We start from the raw sequence: 23759 nt of genomic DNA, 5'->3' as shown, positions 1-23759 counted from the left end.
GACCCAACACGAGGGGTCTGTGGCTTCTAACATATTTATCTTCTTCCTCCCTCACAGGGCCTGTGGATGTAGGTGAGCTTCAGCCAACAGCTGGGTGGGTGTCCCAGGAGAGAGACAAAAGAACGAAGGCCTTTCCAAGCACATTGGGGATGCCCAGCCTAGGAAGGGACCCTCAGGACACCTGGGCTCAGGTCCCAGCTCTGCTGCCAACTCATGAGCAACCTTGGGCCACGCTCTGCCCCTCTCTGAGCCTTAGGGTCCTTGTCAGTTGATTGAGGGTAGCTTCCCCTGTCCAAGGAGGGAAAATCGGTTTGAGATTTCTGTGATCTGCGAAATAAGCAAAATTTCCCACATCAGGCACTTACACTCAAGGGGGTCCTCTTACAGTTCCCATTTTACTGTGAGGAAACTGAGGCACAGAGTTTAAGTCTATCTGCTCACAGGCTCAGTCAGCAGGTGGCTGAGTCAGGACTTTGGCTCAGACAGTCTGGTTCCAGTGTCTGAGCTGGAATTCACAGCACTCTGAGACTCTCTCATCATAAAATTGGAACCTCAGCCCCGACAAGCCCGTCACCAACAGGCAGAGCTTCCCCAGCCCCTGCCTGCCTGTCCTACCTCCATCAGTACGGGTTTTTCTATCCAAGCAGCTCATTTGGACTGGGTCGTCGCTTTCCGCTCGGCAAAGCCCTGTTAAATGTACAGTCACTGGTGTGCGTGTGCGCATGATCAGAGTGTGTGTGTGGAGGTGGGTGGGTATTTCACTGCCAAGGACAACAGGCAGCTGTGAGCCTCAGCCTACCCAACAAGGGTGGGTTGGGAGTTCAGAAGTAGGGGACGGTGTCTGCTATGAGCATTACTCATGATAGAGAAGCTGACCATCTAATGGCTTGCATTTCAGCCACATCAAAATGCCATGCCGCTGGCCTTAAAATTATAGCCATATTACCACCAGCCCTGCAAAGAAATTCCATACTCATGTCCCCATTTCTACAGCCTAAACCCAAGGGTCATATCCTCTCCCTTGACCTATCGGTGTTGGGGCTTCTTTGGGTACTGGTAGCCTTAAGACAAGCAGAAGGCATAGGGATGGGGAGAGGACACCCTGGACCTTGCTCATGAATGCTCTTCGGCTTCTTTTCTCAGTGCCCCCCTCCATGGCTTACCTGAGTGAGTATACACTGTTGCTGCAGTCCCCTGCCCACTGCCCAGAGTGTGGCCCTGTGCCATTCCTAAATCGGCTCTCTAGAACAGGCAGATGATTAAATCCTGAGGAGATTGTTGGGGAGGGGGATTGTTGAGAGCATTAGGGAATAAGAAGGGCAGATGCATGGACCAAACTCTGGGTGGGGTACTGGCACCTCTTTGTTTAGCTCAGCCCTCTCTTCCTTTGCGTCCACAGACAGCTACCAGAGTCCTCTAACACCCTACTACTACGGTGAGTTCCATGGCTCCTCCTGTGATGAGCCTCAAGGCCCAGAACCCAGCACCTCCTCTTCTCTAGGAGCCCATCCCCTAGGGGCCAGGAGGCGAGGGGAGGCCCCTGGAACAGTGAGAGGCCTTGGGAGCCAGCTCCTTCTCTGATGTGCCCTCAGTGGATGGGGACCCCCACTTCATCATCCAAGTCCCAGAGAAAGATGACGCCATCTGCTTCAACATTGATGAAGAGCCAGGCACAGTGCTGAGCCTCATTGAGGACCCCATCACAGGTGGGGGCGACGGGCTGGGGCTGGAGCCAGAATCTTTTCCTAGGAAGGCCTGGAGCCCCCCAGGGTAGGCACATAGACCAGGTCCTCACTCTGCCTATAACATACCTATATTCATCGTAGATTATATCCTGGAGGGAGATGTCCAGAACCACAGGCTCATCAAGTCCCCCAGGGGCCAGTGTGTCGGGGAGATGGTTAGAGTTAAGGGCGGCCTGGCTCTGGGGGCAGGATCTCCTAGCCCAGACAAGGGGAAGATCTACAATGTAGGCCCTCAGCTATCAGTGTGACCCAACTCAAGTATCTAGGAACAGATAGGGTTAGCTCTAAATTTCTGGTTCTACTTGGGGCCCCCACTCTGCTACTTCTCAACAAATCTGGCTGAGTGAGAAGGCACATCCTTAAAGGCCAGCTGGACTCAAAAGGTCTCACTTGGTCTCTCACTGCCTCTTGCCTCTGGCAGGCTTCACGGTTAATGGGCAGATCATTGGTGACAAGAGAGGCAGCCCCAACTCTGAGACCAGAAAGACTTACTTTGGCAAACTGGGCATTGCCAACACTCAGATGGACTTCTGGATTGAGGTGACAACAGAGAAGATTACCTTGTGGAATGCAGCTGCACAGAGCACTTTCAGCTGGCTGGACACAGTCACAGTCACACAAGATGGGTAAGACCCCACTACTTGGTCTCTGAGGGGTGTTATAGTCTAAGGATCTAAGGAGGCCTAAGGGATGTAGAGAAATCCCAGAACAGAAGCTCCATATGGAGTCACAGGAGAAACCGGTAGCCTTGGAATTCAGCTCCTGCCTGTCCAGGGAGGGTAAATATGGTGGACCCCAACCAACCCCTGGGGCCCCTGTCAGAACCAGAATTGGTAGCTGGACAGTTCACAGAGCTGACCTTGAGGAGAAAGTTGCATGGATAAAAGCATTAGTTGGACCTGGCAATCTGATAATAAGAATCCTATTTGCATCTTTTCTGGCTGAATTTGTTAGTTCTCAAACTACTCAGCCTCTCCTGTGTCTTTAGATCTCCCAGATCCTGGTGGACAGGGGTGTCACTCCCACTAAGGCTCAGAGATGGGGCAGGACATGCCCAAGGTCACACAGGAAGCCAGCAGCTGAGCTGGGGCTCAATTCCAGGTCTCCAAGCTCTCAGGACAGCCACTCAAGGACCCTCTTGGTGGAGGGCATAATCAGCACACATAAAGTGTCTTTTGTCCATTGCCCCTGAGATAGTCTCTGGGGTCTGTGTGCTCTCAGGCACGATGCACAGGGAAGGCCCTGCAGAGATGCCCTTGATTCAGATGTCCAGTGTTATGGCCATTGGGCCCCTTGCTGCCCTCTCTTTCTCTCCTAGGCTGTCCGTGACGATCAACAGGAAGAAGAACATCGTTGTGTCCTTTGGAGATGGGGTTACCTTTGTGGTTGTCCTGCACCAGGTGTGGAAGAAACATCCTGTCCACCAGGACTTTCTGGGCTTCTATGTGGTGGATAGTCACCGGATGTCAGCACAGACACATGGACTGCTGGGTATGGAATATTCAAGCTTCAGGCTGTTCACATGGCAGAGGAGAAAAGCCATGTGAAAAGGCATCCTCAGACCCAGCACACAACATCCCATTCAGCCTTGACCTTAACCCTGAAAGGCCAGTGGCCATATCACCTAGGGTGATGACAGGGGCTGACAGTGAATGTTTTTATTCCCAGGACAATTCTTCCATCCCTTTGACTTTAAAGTGTCTGACATCCACTCAGGGTCTGACCCTGCAAAGCCACATGCCACAATGGTGGTGAAGAACCATCGGCTGACAGTCACCAGGTGAGAGGACTCCACTCATGTCCTCACCCTACCCAGTAACGAGCCAGGAGGAAAGACCCCTCTCTACCCATGCACATCGGCCCGGAAGGCTTTTGTCTTCTGTGGGGTACTGTCATTTCCCTCTGGAGTCTTGGACCCCTCTAGGCCCCTTCTAATCAGGAAAAGGCTAAACTTGGTCCCTAGAAAGAGTGACTGCGCAACCTCATTCTTGACCAAAGAGTTCTGGATTCTTAGAATTGGCAACTCTGCATCCTTTTTCAGTCTTGCCTATTCTATGTATCATGGCATCCATCTCTCTTATTTCTCCAGGGGCTCCCAGAAAGACTATAGGAAGGATGTCAGCATCGGCACAAAGGTTGACTGCTGGTTTGTCCACAACAACGGCCAAGGGCTGATTGACGGTGTCCACAGTGACTACATTGTCCCCGACCTGTTCTGAGTAGCCACATTAGCTCCTGCTGAGGTGGCTGGCTCAGCTTGTCTGGCATCTGGAACAGGGGCGCAGGGCAGGGCCTGAAGGAGGGCTGCAACAATAAAGGCCAGGGTGGAAACCAGACTGCTGCCAGCCTGTGTGTGCCTCTCTGAGTCCCTGCAACATGGAACACGAGCTGGACCCCCAGGCAGCTCAAAGCTGACTGCCAGGAAGGCAACTTCCCAGGGCTCCCCACCAATGCGGCTGAATAATAGGGTTCTCTGGGGTGGCACTTTAGGGAGTCAAATGAATGAAGGAAAAAAATCAAGAATTGACTCAGAAGCAAAGAGGCTCTGAGAAGTCAGAGTCCAGGAGGGTCATACGAAAAATCAGAGGTTCTGGCTTAGGAGCTCCTATCAGGACCTTCAGGCCTGAAGATCATTCTATGACTCAGAAGCAGAGAGTGCTCCAGGGCACACACAGCCTGCAGCTAATAGTGGATGTTATTCGCCCCTCCATGCCTCCAATCATCTGGTCATCCATCCACCCACCCACCCACCTGTTCATCTACACACATCCACCCTGCCATCCACTATCCATCCACCCACCAGCCATTCATCCATTCAGCAGATAAACCCAACATGCTGGGCCAGGATCTGGGGCACGCAGCTTAGTAAACTAGTTCCTATTTGCATGGGTGCCTCAAGTCTGCCTTATAATCTGGGCTGGGGATCCCAGGGACCCTCCAGTCACATCCCACAATGACCACCTGCTCTACCCTCACAATAAGTCCTGGGTGGGGTGTGTGTGGGGGAGTGGTCAGACAGGTTCCTGCAGAAGGTGCTCCAAGAGCCTCTCCCACCTGGACAACTGCAATGACCCCTTCCTGGGTCTCCCCACCTCCAGAGAGAGTTTTCTACAGAGCAGAACTGATCATTGTTCCCTGCCTAAAACCCTAAAAATGACATCTCCCACTCATTACTCTTGGGACAAAGACAAAAGTCCTTCTTATGGCTTCTCAGCTTCATGAACTCCATATACCAGGCACTCTTCCTTACTTTCTGGGTTCCAGACACACAGACTGGCTCCAGTTCTGCAAACATAACCCCTCCTGCCCCAGGTCCTTTGCCTCTGGTGCTCTCATGAGGGCATGCTGAGCAGAGGGTACCCCATTGAAGGAAGCAGTGGGTAGCTTTGCTCGATGACATGGCAAGGGACACATGCTGGAGGTTGGAGTCAGACTGGGAAGTCAAAAATGCCAGTAGGGGTAGGGGTGGGATTTTGCCATGGGTCATGAGGACATACATTCTCCTACCTCTCACTCCAGGAGTCCCTCTGCCAGAGTCAGGCTAGGGTTTCCTAGAAACACCAGCCTGGGGAGAGGGGGGCCTGGAGTGTATTGGGCGGCCGGGGGGAGGGAGTGTGGCGGGGGGCGGGCAGGTCCAAGGGGAAGTGTTTATCACAAGAGAGTGCTTAGGAGGCTCCAAGAGGCTGCTTATGGACTGGCGGCTGTTGCTGCTCTAGGGAGATGGCCACATGAGATGTGGCTCCAGAGTGAACATGGCAAGTGTCTAGGCTGAGCTAGCAAAAAGGGGTTAGGCCTGGGAAGGGACATCCTAATGTGGCAAGCCCTACCACCTATTCAGTCCCTGGGTGGCTGAGGAGCCATGTAGCTTTAAACCAGTCATCTTGAGGTCAGTTTTCACATCTGTGAAATGAAGAGAAAGATTCTACCAGATGGAGGGTGTGAAGACGCATCATCATTACGGTTTCCGGTCCTCCTGAAGTTCCTTTGTTCTGCCACTCCAGCTAGCAGCCTAGCCCAGCAGGTTGGGGAAAGGCAGAGGGGGTCCACGGCTTAAATTCTGCCTCTTGCCCTCCCTCAACAGAGTTAGGGAGGCCCACCACGCAAACTCTAGGCAGACTCTGTCCTCTTCCCAATCTGTCATCCTGGCTGTGCCTGTCCCTTCCTACAGTCTCTGATGGCTCTCTGGCTTTCACGATAGAAGTCATGATCCATGGCGAGGTATACATAGAAATACTGGTCCGGCCCTGCTTCTCCATCTCTCCAGCATCCCCTTCCACCTCACCTCATGGAACTGCTTTCTTTCACCTGCCCTGAACTCAATGCTTAATGTCCTGGCTCCAGGCCTGGTGTCCTTGTCATCCTTTTTCACTGGGCTGACTTCTGTTTATTCTTCAAAACTCAATCCCAACCATGAGGCTTCCAAGGAACCTTCCCTGATATTCCCCAGATTGGGCAAGATGACTCCCTCTGGGCTCCGTGTGGTACTTGGTTGTTCTCTGGGTAGCAGCTGTCACAATAGCCACTGTATCTCTCACAGTGCCCAATGTACCCATAGCAGTCAGCCCAGGCCTGGCCCAAGTATGTGGTGGAAAGCATTCAGTGAACAAAAGAGTGAAGGACATGGACTTACTTCCAATTGCTCACAGAAGATACCTGCCCTGCTGGTTGGGCCAGAAAATCACCCATGACCCCTCTGCTGTTGTACAAATCCCACAGCCCAGCCCAGGTGGTGCTGTACCAGAGGGGTGAGCACCCCTCTCATCTCAGTATTCAGAGCTAGCCCCACATAGCAAGTCTGACAGAGCCCCTAAGGCTGCCCCCTTGTCTCACAGCAACTCGGCCTGAGATCTCTGCCTGTCAACCAGGCTTGATAGAGAGACAGCAGCACAGTAAAGAGTGTTCCTATGTGGCAAACCTGCTGCTAGAGCCCCCTTCCCCTGGCCTCTCCTCTCACCCTCCTAGAAAGGCTCACTCAGTAAATACCCTGTACAGCTCAAGAGCTGGGGAAAAATTTGTTTTCACTGATGATCTTATTTGCTTCCTCTTAGCAAGAAAATGAGCTAATTTTCTTCTTTACCCTGGCTGCTAGGAAGCTCAGAGCCAAACTTTGTGGTGCTGTGCTGCAGCTCACCTTACTCTAGTGTCACTGATTTAACTCTCCCCATGCTTGGCTCTTTTTCTCTTATTCTCATGGTTTTTGCTTTTATTCTCTTTATGCTTTTTATTTGTAAGGAAAGACTTGTATCATTTTTAAAAGAAGTAGGTGAAATAATTATAAATATTTTTAAGTGTTTTGTCTGGCAGGAATTGGGTGGAAACTTTGGGATGCCTAAACCTGGGGCATGGATAAGAGAAGAGACACTCAAAAGCCCAGGATTTAGAGTTGGGGCCTGGGTCACCCTCATGAAACTGGAGGCTCTTGGGAACAGACACTTGCTTCCTTCCTGGGACAGGAGCCTCATCTGTCTCCTTTGTCTTCCAATGCTAGCTTCTTTACAGGACAGTGAGCAGACAGGCCTGTTCTTGAGAACAGGTGTGAAAATCAAATTATGTCATGCAAATCCCATCGCAAAGGGGCTCAAAGCTTGGTAAGAATGGGGAAGTTGGCCTATAAAGAACTGCTACTCATTTCACTTTTTTTTTTTTGAGTCAAAACTGGTTTTCATGGAAGGAGACTGAATCTTTGCTCCCAGAGAATGTTCTCTTGCCCTAGGCCCTCAGCTGGGGGCTGGAGTGATAACTTAAATGGATGGTTTAATTGTTCTAAATCTTCATTTTCCTCCTTGAATAATGAAGGGACTGGACTGAAAGCTCTCCATGGGCCTACTGGCCACAGGCTGTTGAGGTGCTAACAGTGAAAGATTCTAACGCTACACGATGCTACGTGTCCAGGACGCTGTTCTGAGGCCCTGGGATTTGGCCTGATGGAACCACTGACACCCACTCCTTGGGCTCACACCACCTTTTTATTTATAATGGCTGGAACTTCCCTTCCCATCACAGCCCGGGCTTCACAGGTGGCCCTGTGGTCACAGGATGACAGCCATCTGCATGCAGTGGGGCAGCATGAGGACTGAAGAAGGCATAACTCCTCCCATCAGAACTATAGCTCCACAGACCAGCAGGAAATCTCCGTTCCCGGGGCCCCCTCTTGATAATCCAGCTTGAGCTCTCTGGGATGGATGGACGGACAGATGGGTGGACAGACAGACGTACAGAGAGACAGATGGAGAGGGTTAGCAAACCTCAGGTGTGGTGGGAAGAGAGGGAAAGAGCTGTAGACAGGAACATGGAAGGTGGAGTTTCAGGGACCCGTAGAATTCCCTGTGGCATAGGCCAACAAGGCCCGGTTGCCTATGAGGACTCAGATGTGTGTGGTCTCCAGGGTCAGGGGCTACAAGAGTTCAGAGGGAGTTTCCTACTGCTCCCAACTTACCCTAGTGATCACGGGGCTGATGTGTTTTCTATGTATCTGAGTTGACTGTCCTTTGTGGGGTCACTGAGAGCTGGGTCAGACATGTCTAAGGCATCAAACTTTTACCTGGCTATCTCTAGTTCCTGTGCAAGGACAGGGAAGTGGGGGACCCTAGACACCAGCTCTCAGCCTCTCAGCCTCCCAGCCCCCACCCCTGGCCAAGCTCAGTGGTTTATTTGTGCTGAGTCACCTGGTAGCAGAGTGGTCATGCCCCTGAACACTCAGTGTTCGTTTGCTGTCATCTGCCTCTGTTGGGGGCCCCCAGAGCACATCCTGGTAAAACTGGCCTGAGAAACAAAGGGTGGATCAGCAAAGGATAAAGACAGGGAGGCTGGGAGACACACAGAAATTCGGGGCATTGCTTGTTTGAAGGCAGAGGCGATTTCTGAGGATGCCCTGAGCGTAGGGCCATGGGCAGCATACCAAGGGTCCCGCTGATGTGTCTGGAGAAGCGGTCAGTATCCCGCAGAAGGAGCCGGAGCCCCTGCCCAGGGCCGTCCCAGAAGAGCAAGCCAATGGTCACTTTATCTGGGCTGCTGAGCAGCAGGAGCCCTGCCTTGTCCTCGGTCATCTTGAGGCTGTGGGGAAATCCAGCATCCTGAGAGGAAGGTAGACATGGAGACACCCACAGAGGACCTTGGCAGTTGGGAGGGGAGTGGGTGGGGACTGCCCCCTTATCCTCAGAATTCCTGTTGTGGCCGTGGGTAGGAAGTCCATTAAATATTCTGGGTTTCAGTTTCCGCATTAGTAAACTGGGAACAAAGTTAATTTAATGATATCTGGTGATCTCAGTATTTATAAGACAAAATAATGGTTCCTTTGTCTCTTAGATTTGGCTTCTCATGAATTTGTTTTATATGATTCAGGGAGTATCTGATACATTTACTCTGTCTCTTTTGTTTTTATGGCTAGTGCCACTTTCTTTGGATGACTAGTGTTTAATCGTGTGTTTTAATTTCCAGAAGGGCAAGTCTCTTCTCATTCTATTCCCTTCTTTTTTACTTAATGTAATCTTTGAAATTCTTATCTTCTTTATTTTCTTAGAAATATTAGGATCCTTCAAGCATGTTGAATATGACCCTGGTGTTACCTGAGGTTATTTTAAATGGACTTACACTAAACTTACACTCTCTTGTTGACATGACATAAGAGGCGTGGCCTGTTTTTCCTCATGTGTATCTTCTGTAGCTCATGTGAGTGCGTGCACTGTCACTGTGATTAATAGGAATTCTTTATTCCATCTTCTGGTGTATGTCCAAGGCATAAAAATGCTATCAATTTTTGTGTATTTATCAGATCATAGGAAACTAAGATCTTTTATGAAATTAGGAGGTTTTCAGGTGATTATTGCTAGGTGCTTATTCATTTGTCAGGTGGAACCAGTGTCTGCTGAGGGGCTCACTGAGAGGAAACAGATAAGGCTCTTTGTACTTGGCACAAGCTGGGGCTCTGAGGCCAATGCTCAAAGAGGGCCAAGGTCCTCAGCCTCTCTCCCAAGTCCCTCGTGACTTCCAGAGCCAGAGAGCTACGTCTGGAAGACTCTATCGTGGGGCAGCCCCACCCAAAAGAGGTCGACATCCTCCTTCACTACCTACCAGCTGCCCAGTGCTTGATGCCAGATGGACCTGTCTCTTCTCATTGGAGCTTTAAGACTATGCTGAGGATAACACTCGTGACCTCCATGAATGGTGCCCTCCAACTTCTCATTATTGTCATCATTACCTCACCACATACAGAGCTGCCCTCCAGTATACTCAGCAGGCACCACCCCTTTTAATGAGCAAAGTGCTTCTCGGCCACATTCTCCCCCTAGCTTCTAACTCAGGACTGGGGTGATGAGTTATGAGTGAGAAAACAGGCTCAGAGGGGCTAAGTGCCCTATCCAGGGTCATACAGGATTAGCAGCAGCACTAGCTCCAAACCACACTGCCCCCTGCACAGGGAGTGTCCTGGGTTAGGTATGAGGGCAGCCAGGTCCCCAGGACAACCCCTTGGTGCCCTCCAGAGGAGGAGTATGGTGCAGGGCTCTCTGCATCTCTGCCCGTCCTGTGGGCGCAGCCCACTGCAGAGGACTCATGCCCAGCCCAGACACTCCATCCTCAGGCCCATGGCCTCAGGCCACCCGTTAGTGCTGTCACCAGCTAACACAGCCTGAGAGGTCACTGCTGGCACCTGGCCTGAGGCTTACCCAGGCATCACTGAGAACAGTGTATTCTTCCACTTGTATGCAGAGCTTCTTCGATTCTGAGTCACTACCACGTGCTCAGGGGTTGCGTGGACTTGCAGTTGGGGGTTCCTGAAGGTCACCTTAATCCATGAGAACTGAGCCTTCTCTATCTCATAGTGGCCAGTCACCTCAATCCCTGAGAGAGCGGGGAGCAGAGGGGTCAGAGCTATGGCCCCAGCTCGGCACTGGCCTGACATGAAGGTCCTCCCTGATTATGTCCTGGAGAACAGTCCTTCGCCAGCTCCCCAGGACCCCAGGATTCCCTCACACTGGAGCATGGTTTCCACAGTCTTTTCACTTATCCTTTGGTTTCACATGGCTTTGGGAGGGCCCCCAAATTCTCAGTGATGGCTACTATTTAGATGAGCCCTCTGAGAAGGGAGATCTTGTCTGAAGTTAAGTAACTTTTATAAAGCCTTCATGGTGTGCCTGGCCCTGAGCTAAGCGCCATGACCAAAAGCAAGATAGAAAATCAGTGGTCCCCACCCACAGGGAGCAAAGAGACTCTAGGCCTGGCATGCCAAAGTGGGAGACTGTGTTTGGGTGAGCGTCCCTGAGTGCTGTGTGTTCCCATGTCTGACCCGACACCTCAATTCAACCAGTAAGACCCTTCTAGGGCTTGGGGGCAGGGCTGCCCAGCGTACCTCCCTCCTCCTACTATTCACTTCCTCCATACTCTCTATAGTCCCACTAGTATCTTTCGGGGCTCTGGGCTTCTAACTACCCCTTCCTCTGCCTAGTGGACCCCCATTTGTCTGCCAAGGCCCAGTCACTCCTACGTGACCCTGTGCAGCCTCCCCTGACCCTCAGACAGCCCATGCCTCCGCCTCTGGACTTGTCTCCACATTGCTCTGGGCATTAACTACAGGCCACTGTGCTTATCTACACCCAGGTATGTTCTTCCACCCTTGAAGTATGGCAACGCCTGGAGGCAAGCCCACATCTGGTCACCCTGGAGTGCCAGGACCAGGCAGACCTGCATATGTGTGCCCAATGCAAGGTCTGTGGGGTGGATGTATGTGTGCAAGTGTTGGTACTCAGGGCGTGACTATGCCATGACCGAAGACAGGACAAGGCTGCCCATGTGCCTCCCTGGGCAGGTGTCCCACTGTTGGCTCCAGGGTGGTGAGCTGGGGGTGCATGGTGTCTGGGTCTCTCTGGGTGAATGACTAGGTGTGTACCTCTCACCTTGGTCAGGGTCTGAGAGCAGGTTCATTGGCCCCTGAGAATGCTTGATGTCCACACAGAGCCGGTCCACGCTTTGCCCAGGCAGTGGCAGGATGACAGAAGGAGCCTGGGTGAGGGCTGAGGGGTCTGGCAGCTTACCTGAGGGTGGGGATGTGCTGATTGTTTCTGAAAGGAGAAAAAGTCCGGGTCTAGGTATCCCCTTCCTGTGGAGTTGGGGGCAGGGGGCGCTGAAGTATAGAGTAGTGGAGAGGTGTGGTCGGGGCTCATTCTCCACTTCAACATTGAGAAAACCACACTACATGTTCGTAGAGATCCCTGGAGCTCTCTCATCCCAGGGTCTCTCTGCTATAGGGCTCTGGTCTGGGGGCTACCTGTGATCATTAAATCCATGCCACGAAGCACTCCATCAAAACCTGAGGGGTCTGATAGTAATCCAGGCGCTAGTGCAAGAACAGTCAGAAACAGAAAGGGAGAAGGCAGTCAGGATTCAGAGCAAGCAGCATGCCCTCCAGCCATCATGCCGCCAGCCATCCACCAAGGTCCAGCACTGTACCCCCCGCCACATGTACACCCAACTTAGGAAACCTTTTACAAAAAGATTTTCAAACAGAAGAGCATGCTATTAGGCAAAACACTGAGGAAACAAGGTCCAGCCTGGCTCTGTGCCTGTGTCTGAGTCCAGATTTAGAGATCAGAAACAATTCAAGGGATCAATGATGGCTTTGGGAATGGAGGAAGTCTTCCCTTTCTAGAAGGCTCTATCCTGAGCGAGTCTCCAGAGCATAATGAATCTGATTCAGTGAAAATAAAGGACACACTACTAATGTCATGCCCCACAGCAACTCTCCCTTGTTACTCACCAGGATGAGTAAGCCTGGTGCTTACTCATCCAACTCTACAGGCAGGTTTAATTATCACCTTGGGGAAACAAGGCCCTCCAAGGTCAGGAAGTGGCTTACCTAACATCATGTCTGTTAGTCTTGGATTCGGGTTCGAGAACGGATAAGAGGAATGACGATGGTGAAGAGGTCCGGGTGGTCCCAATCTCGACGAGAAGTTCTCGGCAGCTACAGTTTTGGAAAAGTTGACACCTTAAAGCAGTGTCATGGGTCCCCACGGCCGGGGCTCCGGGACTCACTCCAGGAGAGGGATGTGAAGAGGGAAGATGGCTCCCTTTCCCACACCTGCCACTCTCAGAGCCTCTCTCCCCATGGCCAGGAGAAATGCAAAGCTGGAACAATAAACCTCTCTCGAACTCCTCCCTGCTGGGATATCAGCTGCCCCCTTCCCTGGTAATGCTCCTCACACTAACTTGTCCTCTGAAGCCTCTTCTGTAAGTGAGCAAAAGGTCTGCATGGTTGCCTCCTAATCAGACACACCTGAACTTGAGTCCCAGCCCTACCACCAGCCACGTGAGCAAAGCAAGTCACTCCCCCCAAAGCCAGGGCAGAGCCCAGTCTGTGGCCAGGGTCAAGGTTCTGTCAATCTCCCTCCCCGCTCCTTCTCCTCCTTTGCTACCTGTCATCCCAGACCTTCTGTTTCCCATGGAATGATATCTGAAGACGCCGTGACCTGGAAATCAGAGAGACCGGTATGTGCATCCCGCTAGATGGGGATTGTGCCCCTAGGGCCCAGGATTGCCAATATCTAAATGAAGAGGTAGTTGATGAAATGCATCAGCATGCTTGGGCAGATGATGCCCCCTCTTGGCAGCAGGACTAGGCTGGAGAGGCCCTGGCGAGCGACCTTGTGGGGCTGGTGTCCTAGGCCCTGTGTCAGCCAACTGTCACCCGAGCCAGTCTTTGAGGGTATTGGCCCTTACCTAAGGGAACGTTCCTGTGTCTGTTTTCTGGATAAAACAAAAAGAGAAGAGAGACAGAGACACACTGTTGAAGTGGTTTTGATAAATTCGACCTTGCTTTCCCACCCCAGCACTGCAAAGATGTAGCAAACTCGGGGAGGGGTGGGGGTTGGGAAACCTGGCCTCAGTTTCCTCATCAATGAAATGGGATGAGTCTCATGGGGATCCTGTGAGTCTGTGTGTGGCAGGGTTAGGGTCTTGGTTGGGATGTGGGGGAGGGGCTGGGGAGAACGCTGGCTCAAAACTCTGCTGCCAAGGAGGCTGGGAGCCCACTCTCATACTCACTATTTTCCACGGGCTTCTCAGCAACTTGAGACTGTTCTTGGCCTTCGGGTTTGGTGACTACCATGGATGTGAGGGGGGTAACAAAGCTGTAGTTGAGCGATAAGCCCAGAGCTCGGGTCTTGAGGGCCTGCTTCTCAGTATCTGATGCAGAAACTCTGCAGGTTGAGAGCATCAGAGGCTTAGCTGGTCCCTGAATGTCTAGATTTTCTCTCCCCTCCAGACCCTTGTGAGGTGGGGCTCCCGCTGGGAGAGTCCAGAGCTCAGACACGATATCACGACCCACTGTCTCCATGCCCAAGAGATGCCCCATGCCAGCTGCACCTGCCCCCGCCCCCCACACCCAGTGAAGAGCTTGGGGAGGCCTTGAGGCTGTGTGTGGCTGCCCCAGCAGGCCCTTGAGGGTACCGGCCACCCACATTTGCTCCAGCAGTTGCTGGATGGTCAAGAATGCCCAGAGTCTCTCCATGAAGTTGTAGAAGATGTACTTGGGGCTCGGGAACTCCTCCTGCTCTGCCATCCCGGACTCCGTTTGGAAGGTGATGTTCTGCATGAGCTGGAAAGAGGGGCCCAGGCAGGGCAGGGGCAGTGAGGGCCTGATGCCCGTACCCAGCCTGGCGCTTCTGAGAACTTCCACAGAGAACCTGGTTGGAGCTGGGGCAGGTCCCAGGCACCGGCAGTGAGGACTGCATTTCCTTGGAGTAGAGTAGGGGATAGGGAGGGAGTTTAGGGGAGCAGCCCTCCCTGTCAGTCACAGATCCCGTAAGGATAAGAAGGAGGTGGAGAGAAAAGGTAGAATCTATCCCAGGTGCAACACAGGAGGCACAGAGCCAGGAGCTCAGATCAGGTGAAGCCTTTGGGAAGAAAGGGAAATGAGGATGGACTCTGAACCCCAGGCCACAGAAACAACAGCAAGAAGGATGCACAAGAGTAGTGTGGAGCAGAAAGGGTCCCCAGACACAGCTCACCCTCACCTCAAAGAAAGAGACTCGGGACAGAGAGGGAAGCGCCTTCTCTAGCAGTTGGCAGCAAAGTTGAGAAGAGAATTCAGGTGTCATGGCCCTCATAGGGTTTGGGGGCCCTGTTCAAGCTGGTACCCTCTGCTGGGCCTGGGCGCTTTGCAGTGGTGACAGCCAGGCATGTGCCCAAGTTCTAGACAGGGCCTTCTGGTATCAGGCTGACGTGGCCAGCAGCCTGGGAAATGGGATCCGGGGCAGAGGAACCCCAGCCCTCTTTGTCATAACGACTACAGCAGCCAAAGACCTTTTCATTGTGGATCGGATCCTGCCTCCCCTGCTGGCACCATCCTCCACTGTCTCTCATCCAGTGCCGGGCCTCCCAAAGCTTTGTCACATGTAGGCCATCTGCACAAATCTTGCCCTATCCACGCGTACAGCTATTTGTTTGATGATTTTCTTTAAACGAACTTTGAAAAGACTAACACTCTTTACTTGGCCTCGTCCCAAGCAAAAATACCTGTGAAATCTTGGGTCTAGGGTTTGAGTTGTATTTTTCAGAAGACACATTAAAATAAATACGTAACTACTAAAAGACATGTTTGTTTGTGGACTACCCCGAGTCATCTTGGGTTCTGCACTTTGGGAACTCTTGGCCTCCGGGATAATACCAGCAGCTAGCATGTATGGAGTGTTAATCCCCTCGGCAGCCTTACAAGGTGGGTAAGGTAACCGATTCTCATTTAACACAGGAGAAAACTGAGGCACAGGAAGATTAGGTGGCTTCCCCAGGCCTCACCCCTGGGAGCTGGCAGAAGCCAGGCAGGCTGGCCACCTGGCATGCACTGCCCATCATGACACTTGGTTACTCCTTCAGAGACATTGTCCTGGGCTCCCCATGCCTGCCTGCCTTGCCCATCTGCTATTCTCCCCTCACATCCTGCTTGCCACAAAAGCCTGAAACATTCCTCCATCACTCCACCATCTGGCCTCTGCCACCTTCTATTCATCCTGCAGTCTCAGCTGAGCCTCCTCCAGGAAGCCTTTCCTCATCTTCAGGCCAGGTTGGGCCTCCTACTACTGCTCCCCTGAGTTTCCGGGTTTATCTCATCGGGGACACCCCAGCCTACAGCTCGTTGTTTGTGTCTCTCTCATGCTGTCTCTCTCATCAGGGAAGCATCCCCAGGGCCTAGAGAAGGATCTGGCATAGGAACAGGTGCTCGGTTTCTCTTTGTGGAATGAGAGGGCCCCCTTGTGGCACGGAGGCAGGGAGGGCACCATGTGGAGCCAAGCTCTTGACCCAGCTGCAGTGGGGCCCAGGGCAAGCTGCCTGCCCTGCCTGGACCCCAGTCTGCTCATCTGTGCAGTGGGAGCAGCCCTCCCTGTCTGAGTGCAACCTCAGAAGGCTGGAGTGAGGACTGGAGGGGATGCCAAGCACCTGGAGCCCTCAGGCATAGCAGGAGCAGTAGAAGCGCAGACTGACCACTGAGTGTCTACATTTGCAGGCATAGCATAGTTGCTCTCAGGGGAATCACATTATCTTGTTGAATCTCCACTACGAGCCTTGTAGTAGGGACCGATATCAACCACAATTGGCAGGGAGCAGTTTGTCATTTGCTCATGGTCAGTTGGCTGGAGTCTGGCAGGGCTCAGGTTTGAACCCAGCTCCTCCAAATGCCTGCTTCAGCTTCCCTTCCTCTCCAGGACGGCTGGCCACACTCACCAGCTGCCCACTGATTTTGGCTGAGAGCACATCAGGGCTCTGGTCCCGGAGCTTCCCGGCCACCACCATCTCAGAGCCCTTGAAGAGCAGCCGGAAGTTGTCCTGTGTGACATCCTCCACGGCGTTGCTTGGGTACTCGAAGGCCACTGCTGTCAGCAGTGGGTTGGCCACCTCTTGGTAGAAGTCCTGCAGGATAGGGGGTGTCATGAGGTCTGGGCTGGGATCTGCCTGTCCCTCTGAGCCATCCCTCACTCACGCAGCCCACTGGGGTCAGGCTGGCACCTCGAGCTGCAGGGCGGAGTCTGAGTCCTCATAGATGCGCCGAGCCAGGCCGCCGTTGTCCAGTGCCAGCCTCTCCAGAAAGGCATAGCTAACGTCGAAGCCAAAGCCCAGGCAGAAGAGGCTGTACTGGCCGCCTATGGCATCCTGCACGTTCCTCTGGATCTTCTCAGGGCTGGTCTCCCCTGGACCCAGCGGTTTGGGAAGGGGGTGAGAAAACAGTGATTTGCTCAAGGGATATTTCTAGAATCTCAGAGCCAGAGGGGCCTCAGGAATCCCTCCGCCCCCCAGCCTCAGGTCCCATAGCAAGCCATTATGGTGGCCCAGCTGCTTCCTCTGGGCAGTGTGCCCTGGAATTGCTGGCAGTGCCCTCACCCACAGTAGGGTCGCCATCGGTGAGGAGGATGATAAGGGAGACACTCCCTGAGGGCAGGAGCTCCTCCCGGGTGGCTCTTTCCAGCAGCTCCACGGCCATCAGCATCGCACTGTTGATGTTGGTCCCTGAGGAGCACACATTCTCAGGATGGCTCCCAGGCGGGGTTCAGTGCCTTGGAAGCCTCCACCCTGCAGGGCTGCAGAGGCACTCACCTCCCTGGGCCTGGATGCCAGCAGCGTAGGTCCTGGCCTCCTTCACATTCTCAGCTGAAGCTGGCACCAGTGATGGCTTCCACTGGGTTGCTTCCTCACTGAAGGGGACAAGGTTGAACTGGTCTTTGGGGCTGAGATCATCCAGGATCTTGATTAGGGCTTCCCGGGTCTGGGCAGGGGAAGTGGAGACAAGGTGGGTTTCTTAGGGGGGTCTTGCTCATGTGCCCTTGGTCTGTACTGCTGGGCCTGCATCTGGAGTTGGGACATGGTGAATGCTCTAGGGGAAGGATTTGGCCCACACTCTGACCAACCTTGAATCCTGGGAGCCCCCTACCCAGGAAGATGTAGGAGGGAGGGTCTGCCTGCTGGACCAGAGCTGATGGTGTGAGGCATGTGGGAGTTTTCAGGGCTCTGCCCTGGCCCACGGGACCCACCTGCTGGATTTTCTTGCCCCTCATGGAGCCACTCTTGTCAATGACAAATATCACATTCTTGGGTATCGTGGGCAGGCCCTCGGGGGCAAAGTAGTGCACAAAGTAGCCATTCTCAATCTGTGACCAGAGTAAGATGAACCCCAGGTGACGAGAGTTGCAACCCTGCCCTGCCCCCACCCAGCCTCCTCACTCCCAATCTTCGGGTCCCCATGCTCTTTTCATTCCAGCCCCTCTATCTCTGTCCCACTGCTATTCTCCCCCAATCCTTGCCATCTTTTAGGGCTCAGTCTGGCCCCTTCTTGCTGAAGCCTTCCCTGCTCACACATGGCCCACAGGAACTCTACGTGCACTTTACCTCCTATTTGTTTGAGGACTTGAGGTGGCTTATACCAAAGTTCAGACATAATAAACCTGAGATCCAACAAAAGAATGAAGACTCCAAAAAACAACGTCCATCAAAAGTAAAGGGGAAGCACAGAAACTTCTGCAAAAGAAGCTATTGCAATTGAACATAAAACTGAGCTGTGAGCCTCCTGGCAACCAAGGCAATAAGGGAAATGATGCAGGGCAGTTCTTTAGCAGAGATGAAGTGTTTTTGTTTTTGTCTCAGAAAGGGAATTCTTTCAGGGACCACATAACTAAACCACTTGTTTTCTGTCTAGCTGCCCCTGGTGGACACTGATAAGTAGGAGCAATCATTTTGCCTTTTCTTCTAGAACATCTAGTCTTAGGCTCTTAAGCGTGGATAGGTTTCCTGGTTGTCCTGTTCTCGCCTGGAGCCCACACACCTGAATGGAGCCCCCGGAAAGGGTCCGGTTCACATCGTAGCGGACGATGAAGTTGCCATTTATAACTGTATCCTGTTGCTCTAGAGACTTCTGCTGCTGGGAGAGCGTTGGCTTGAATAGGATGTGAGCCTGGAGAAAGGACCAGACTGAAGTTGAGAGGAGCAGAAAGGCCATGCAAACACCACCTCTCACTCGGCCTGAAGTGAGAATTCTAGGATGCAGCCTTGGGTCAAATCGCAGGAAACTTTCTTTCGGGCTGAGCTGTCAGATAGACTGCCTCCATACAGGGGAGGGGGCGTGAGCACGGAGCCCCTGCTCCTGGAGTTGTGCAAGCAGAGGCTAAGCTCAGGATGTGTACAATCCAGCTATCTCCTCCTCTCCCCCAGGTCCTGGGACCCTCACATCAGCGTCACGTCCAAGTCCTTCTCCCCTGATTTTAGGGTTCAAACCAGCACCCGCTGTCCTCCTCTAGGCCTTGCCCACCCCGTCTGGCAAAGGATAACATGGATGCAGAGACTTCAGAAGCCTGTCCAGCTTAGAGATTCTGCTCAACTGTCCCATTCTCTGGAAATCCAGGCTCATAGGGCTGGCTTGAGGACAGGCCCCTTGGTACCTTCGCCCACTGACCGTGGCAGGCCCACCTTGGTCTGGGTCTGTGAGGTGGTGAGGGCATTTTCCAGTTCACCGGTCATGAAGGTGCTCTCTGTCTCCAAAAAGCTGATGCCCTGAGGCTCGAAGATGTGAATGTCCATCTGGAGGCAAGAATTGGGTCATTGGGTTAGCTAGGAGCCAGGGCTAGACCTCACAGGTAGCAGACGGGGAAGGAGAGGCCACCCTCTGTAGCACAAGGGTCATCTAGGAGCTCTCCTGGGAGGAGGCAGCACCAATACCTGTAGGTGCTTGACCACCTGTTGGGGCTGGACTTTCAGCAGCAGCTCATACACTCCCAGATGCCGCTTGAGCAACTCTTCATACACCAGCTCAAAGGTGACTTTGGCAGCAGGAGCCACACTGACCGATACCTGGAATTGCTCCATCTTTCTCCCAGTGGCCCTGGGGGAGGAGGGCATCAGGCCTGCCCCTCCGGACCAGGTGGGGTATGGGCACTGAAGGTGGAAATAGGGCTAAAGGGTTGAGGGTTGGGGCAGCTTCTGTCACTCCCCACTGGGGTCCCCCGCCACCCCTCTGGGCTCACTTGACAAGGCCAGCGCTCTCTCCCCTGGCCACAGCTGCACTATACTGCTCCTGGGCTGCAGCCTTCTCCTTGATGTTCCCTGGGTAGGTTACACCATCGATGATCCTGGGGCAGGAGAGCAGGTGTTTCTTAGAGCCTGGTGGGGGCAGTTCACTCCAATCCCACCTCTTGCAGAGATCCTCTCTAGGATGTGGTGTGCTTCTTGATAGAGTGACTGCCACCTTTACCGTTTATTATGCACAAGACTCTGTGCAGGACCCTGGGTAAGGGCAGGGGCCTCTGCAAGGTATGCCAGCTACCCTGAGGCATGCATAGTGTAAGTTAACATTTGTTTCACTGAATGGACAAGGGAGGGAGGTTGCAGAAGAGGCAGGGCTGAGCTAAGTCCCGGCCTCTCTTCTCCCTTCCAGTCTGGCCCCACATTCCAGTTGCTCTTTCCATGTCACAGACTGCTTCCAGAGAAACAGGTCAATCATCAGCAAGATGATTGACCTGTTTCTCTGGAAGCCACATTTTTATCCAGCCCTCTGTCCAGCTGTGTGGGGCAGACTGAGAAGGAGGGAGATGCCACCCTCCCAGGCCAGTGGGAGACACAGGGCTAAAAGGCTCTGAACCCTCTCCCCCGTGCCTGTCCCTTCTTCCCAGCAATATAGGGCAGGGGACTCTGCAGAGAGGGTGGCCTCCAGGAAAGTAGGTTTTGGACAACTGCTGGATGGAACTTTTAGGGGTGGGGACACAATCCTAGTGGCCATTCTTTGGGACTGAGAGAACTGCCTGGGCTGTTCCTCTAGGAAGAAAATGACTACTATAGAACCTCCTTGTGAAGGGTTGAACAGGGACATGACAGGTAAACATAAACCTGCCATGTTGTGAAAGGGTGGGAGTCGCAGAGGTAGGTGGGGAAGGGGCAGCCAGGATGTCAGGACCGAGTGTTTTTCCTCCCCACCATCCTGACCTTTCTGGTCATAATTTAAACCTGGGCTACGGATGGGGCTGGTGCACGGGCTGTAGGGCTCGTCCTCCCAGATGACTTGTTGAGTCCTAGCCAGGTTAGGGAGAAGGGCACCCTGCCCCCAACTTCCCTATTTCACTCAGCAGCAGGATCTGGACCCAGAGAAATGTGCAGGTCCTGGGCTCTTGGCAGATGTGCTGGGCCTGGAACCTCGTAATCTGGTGGTCTTGGCACCCATGTGAGGGGCTAAGTTCAGCCTATGAAGCTCATGCAGTGAGGTGGGCAGCACAGCCCCTGGCTCTGGGGTTAGAAGAAGTAGGGGCTGCTGGGATGGGAGGGGCAGGGAGAGGGGGGAGCCAAACACAGGGACCCAGTCCCCACTGCCATTTTTTCAGAGGTCTCAGGGTACACTGGGGACCCTGTGTGAGAGACGCTTGCTTTCTCTGCTTTACCCATCACCCTCCCTGAGTTTCTGGGATCAGCCTCCCTCTGGCCTGTTCTCAATCACTGCCTCTCCTGTGGGGCCAGGGACAGACAGAGTTCTCTTGCGTTTAGCAAACATTGCAAAACTGAGTTAGGAAGAGTGGGGGAGGACAGTGTGAGGATCATCACCAGCTCACAGAGTCCACAGAAACCCCAGGGGCCTCCTCATGTGGCCTCTGACCCAGAGCAGAAATGCCCTCTCTGCAGTACCTCAGTTGGGGTGTGGGGGACTCGCCTGGCTTAGAACTTCTGGTGCCATGGAGGTCTCCCTCCTCAAGGCATGGCTCCATTGTGGGGCAGCCCAAGGGTTAGGAAGTTTTCTGTATTCTGAGCTGGAATCTGCGTTTTGGTAACTCCCTCCTGCCTGGGCCTGGTTTCAGGTTGCCCCGAGTCTGTACTCCTCAAAGGCAAAGACACAAAGATGCAGTGGTTCTCCACCTGCCACCGGGGCAGCACTTAGGGATGACGGAAGACAGATGGAGAGAGGGACTGAAGGAGGCACGGAGGGATGGATGAATGGATGAAGGTAGGGAGGGATGGAGGGAGTGATGGAGGAAGGAATAGAAGAAAGAATGAATGGATAGAGAGAGGGAAGGATGGACAAAGGGAAAGAGGAATACATGGAGAAATGGAGGAAGGAATTGATGGAGGGAGTGATAGATGGAGGAATGACGGGAAGAATGGATGGAAGGAAGGAGGGAAGGAGACTGACAGAGTAACCAAGGGAGGAATGAATAGATGGAGGGAGGGATGGATGCAGGGAGCAATGGATGGAGGAATGGAGGGAAGAAGGGATGGATGTTAGGAGAGACTGATGGAGGGATAGAGGGATGGAAGGATGGAGAGATGGAGGGATGGAGGGATGGAAAGATGGAGAGATGGAGGGATGAAAGGATGGATAAAGGGTGGGAGGGATGGAGAGACAGAAGGATGAGTGAGGGATGGAAATGTCTCTGAGAATGCACGAAGTTTCTGGGTAAAGCCTCTGGTTCCCTGTATTGCCTACGGGTGGAGCACACACACCTCACATCAGAAAGAGGGCCTCTCTTCCTGATGGGGCACATGGGGGATGGTGTCGCAATGCTGGGTTGGGGAAGATTGCTGAGGAGGAGGGCAGGAAGGCACCTACATGGAGAAATTGGTGATGAAGGCTTTCTTGGGCAGCTCCATCTGGAAGGTGGCCTCCTGCATAGTGTCAGCCTTGTTGACTACACGGCTGGTGACGACCGTGTGGGCAAATCGGGATGAGACCTTGGAGTCCACAGTGAGGCTGTAGATGTCGATACCATTCTGGACCAGTGAAGGAGGAGGGGTTTCAATGCTAGCCCAGCTTTGGGCAACACGTCAAGAGTGTGCCTTGGTCCCAGACCAAGCCCTGACCCTCAGCCCCCAACTGAATCACTGATCAGGCCTCAGGATAAACCCCATGAAGCATTTCACATGTATACATTCCAGAGGCAGCCGTGTGCTTCATTCCCCCACCCTACGGTGCCATGGGGTAGGGGACCAGTCTGTCAAGCACACAGCGGGTGATGGAGCCTGGGAGGGACTCTCATTTATCCTGGCCCTAGCGGGATCAGGAAGCTTATGGTCTTAGCTCTGCCTAGTGAAAGAGCAGAGAATAAGTCCTCTGATTTCTGGCAACCTTGACCTTCGTGGAAATTGAGGAAAACAGCTCCTGCCAGTCTCCCACCAGGGGCCTACAGAGCTAGGAGAATCTGGAGGCAACAAGGGTCCAGTCTCTAAAAGCTGGGAATCTTCTTTGTCCCCTTTCCCTGCAGCCATGGACCCTCCCCAGTTGCCCTGCCTATCCTCACAGGTCACTGACCCAAGCGTATGCTCTTCACCCCAGGTCTAAGGTCCCCATGTGCACACATGAGGAGCCTTACACATCTGCCTGACTGCATATAGCATGCTTGTGTACACACCAGCTGTTTAGCTGTACACATGCCTTAGCACAGAGGTGGGTGACTGGCCGAGTGGCTTGTATACACATGTGAGTGCCCGCTCTGTACCAGGCACTGTACTAAGCACAGTATTATAAATTTCATCTTCACAACAAACCTCTATTATTATCCTGTTATACAGATGAGGAAAGTGAGACAAGGAAAGCATAATAAGTTCCTTCAAGCACAGCCAGAGAGAGGTGGAGCTAGGCTCACTAAACCCACTCCCACCCACCCCACCCACCCCACCCACCGCCAGCCTCCGCGGCAACTTGCTAAGCTGCATTTCCTCACCTGGAACATGGGACTAGAATCAGCCCTTCTATCGAATGGGAGGGTGTCCCTAAAGCCCTCGGGACAGTGCCTGGTGGGTGGTTAGCACCAATTTCCTCGCGTACACACCGATCCATGCTCACATGTACTTACACTTACACACATACAAACTCTCCTTTTCACTCAGTCACCAGCTCACACCACTCACACTCAGGTGCACACACAGGTGCCCGTGGCACCTGCTACCTTTTGGGCAGTGGTGGTCTGGAGGACAGCCAGCAGCAAGAGCAGGACCAACGCAAGGCCACAGGTCCAGGCAGGAGCTGGGGTCTTCATTGCGGCTCCAGCGCCCGGCAGGCTGTTT

General features: G+C 53.2%; 2 protein-coding genes across 6 annotated transcripts in view; one reads left to right on the top strand and one right to left on the bottom strand.

The window, feature by feature from the left end:
• ITIH3 (inter-alpha-trypsin inhibitor heavy chain 3) overlaps positions 1–8041 on the top strand; it is a 17895-nt gene extending 9854 nt beyond the window's left edge. Inside the window, exons 15-22 of one of the 2 annotated variants that reach the window (XM_039867457.1) lie at positions 58–72; positions 1144–1167; positions 1400–1435; positions 1593–1706; positions 2167–2371; positions 3064–3236; positions 3414–3525; positions 3835–4081. In XM_039867457.1, the coding sequence (XP_039723391.1) occupies positions 58–72; positions 1144–1167; positions 1400–1435; positions 1593–1706; positions 2167–2371; positions 3064–3236; positions 3414–3525; positions 3835–3964 (809 nt within the window). In that variant the 3' untranslated portion in view covers positions 3965–4081. Of the gene's footprint in view, positions 1–57; positions 73–1143; positions 1168–1399; positions 1436–1592; positions 1707–2166; positions 2372–3063; positions 3237–3413; positions 3526–3834; positions 4082–8010 lie in introns of those variants that run through there. The other variant, XM_039867458.1, reaches the window with a different exon arrangement.
• ITIH4 (inter-alpha-trypsin inhibitor heavy chain 4) lies at positions 7693–23759 on the bottom strand. 4 transcript variants are annotated; one of them, XM_039867453.1, is made up of 22 exons: positions 23642–23759; positions 22306–22466; positions 19742–19846; positions 19437–19599; positions 19188–19298; positions 18547–18675; positions 17759–17875; positions 17325–17493; positions 17112–17237; positions 16740–16921; positions 16458–16643; positions 14198–14334; positions 13782–13936; positions 13458–13484; positions 13154–13207; positions 12595–12726; positions 12007–12075; positions 11636–11800; positions 10409–10583; positions 8644–8798; positions 8411–8507; positions 7693–7918 (listed from the first exon to the last, which is right to left on the bottom strand). In XM_039867453.1, the coding sequence occupies exons 1-22, from the start codon at positions 23729–23731 to the stop codon at positions 7849–7851; spliced, it is 2775 nt and encodes a 924-aa protein (XP_039723387.1). In that variant the 5' UTR covers positions 23732–23759; the 3' UTR covers positions 7693–7848. The 4 variants fall into 4 exon arrangements, with proteins under 4 accessions (XP_039723387.1, XP_039723389.1, XP_039723388.1 ...); XM_039867455.1 differs by lacking the exon at positions 12007–12075; XM_039867454.1 differs by having other exon boundaries at positions 8411–8798; positions 12595–12702.

Source organism: Pteropus medius, unplaced genomic scaffold (assembly GCF_902729225.1).
Source record: "Pteropus medius unplaced genomic scaffold, Ma_sr-lr_union100, whole genome shotgun sequence".
Classification (NCBI taxonomy): Eukaryota; Metazoa; Chordata; class Mammalia; order Chiroptera; family Pteropodidae; genus Pteropus; species Pteropus medius.
This window is presented reverse-complemented; position numbering and strand designations above follow the sequence as displayed.

Bases quoted from the DNA above. Each gene is read 5' to 3' on its own strand.
- ITIH4 (XM_039867453.1), bottom strand. From the start codon at position 23,731: ATGAAGACCCCAGCTCCTGCCTGGACCTGTGGCCTTGCGTTGGTCCTG. The intron at 16,922-17,111 runs GTGAGGGCACTG...CGCTGGGTCCAG, and splicing joins CGATGGCGACCCTACTGTGG to GGGAGACCAGCCCTGAGAAG. The intron at 10,584-11,635 runs GTGAGAGGTACA...CCGCTCTCTCAG, and splicing joins GCTCTCAGACCCTGACCAAG to GGATTGAGGTGACTGGCCAC.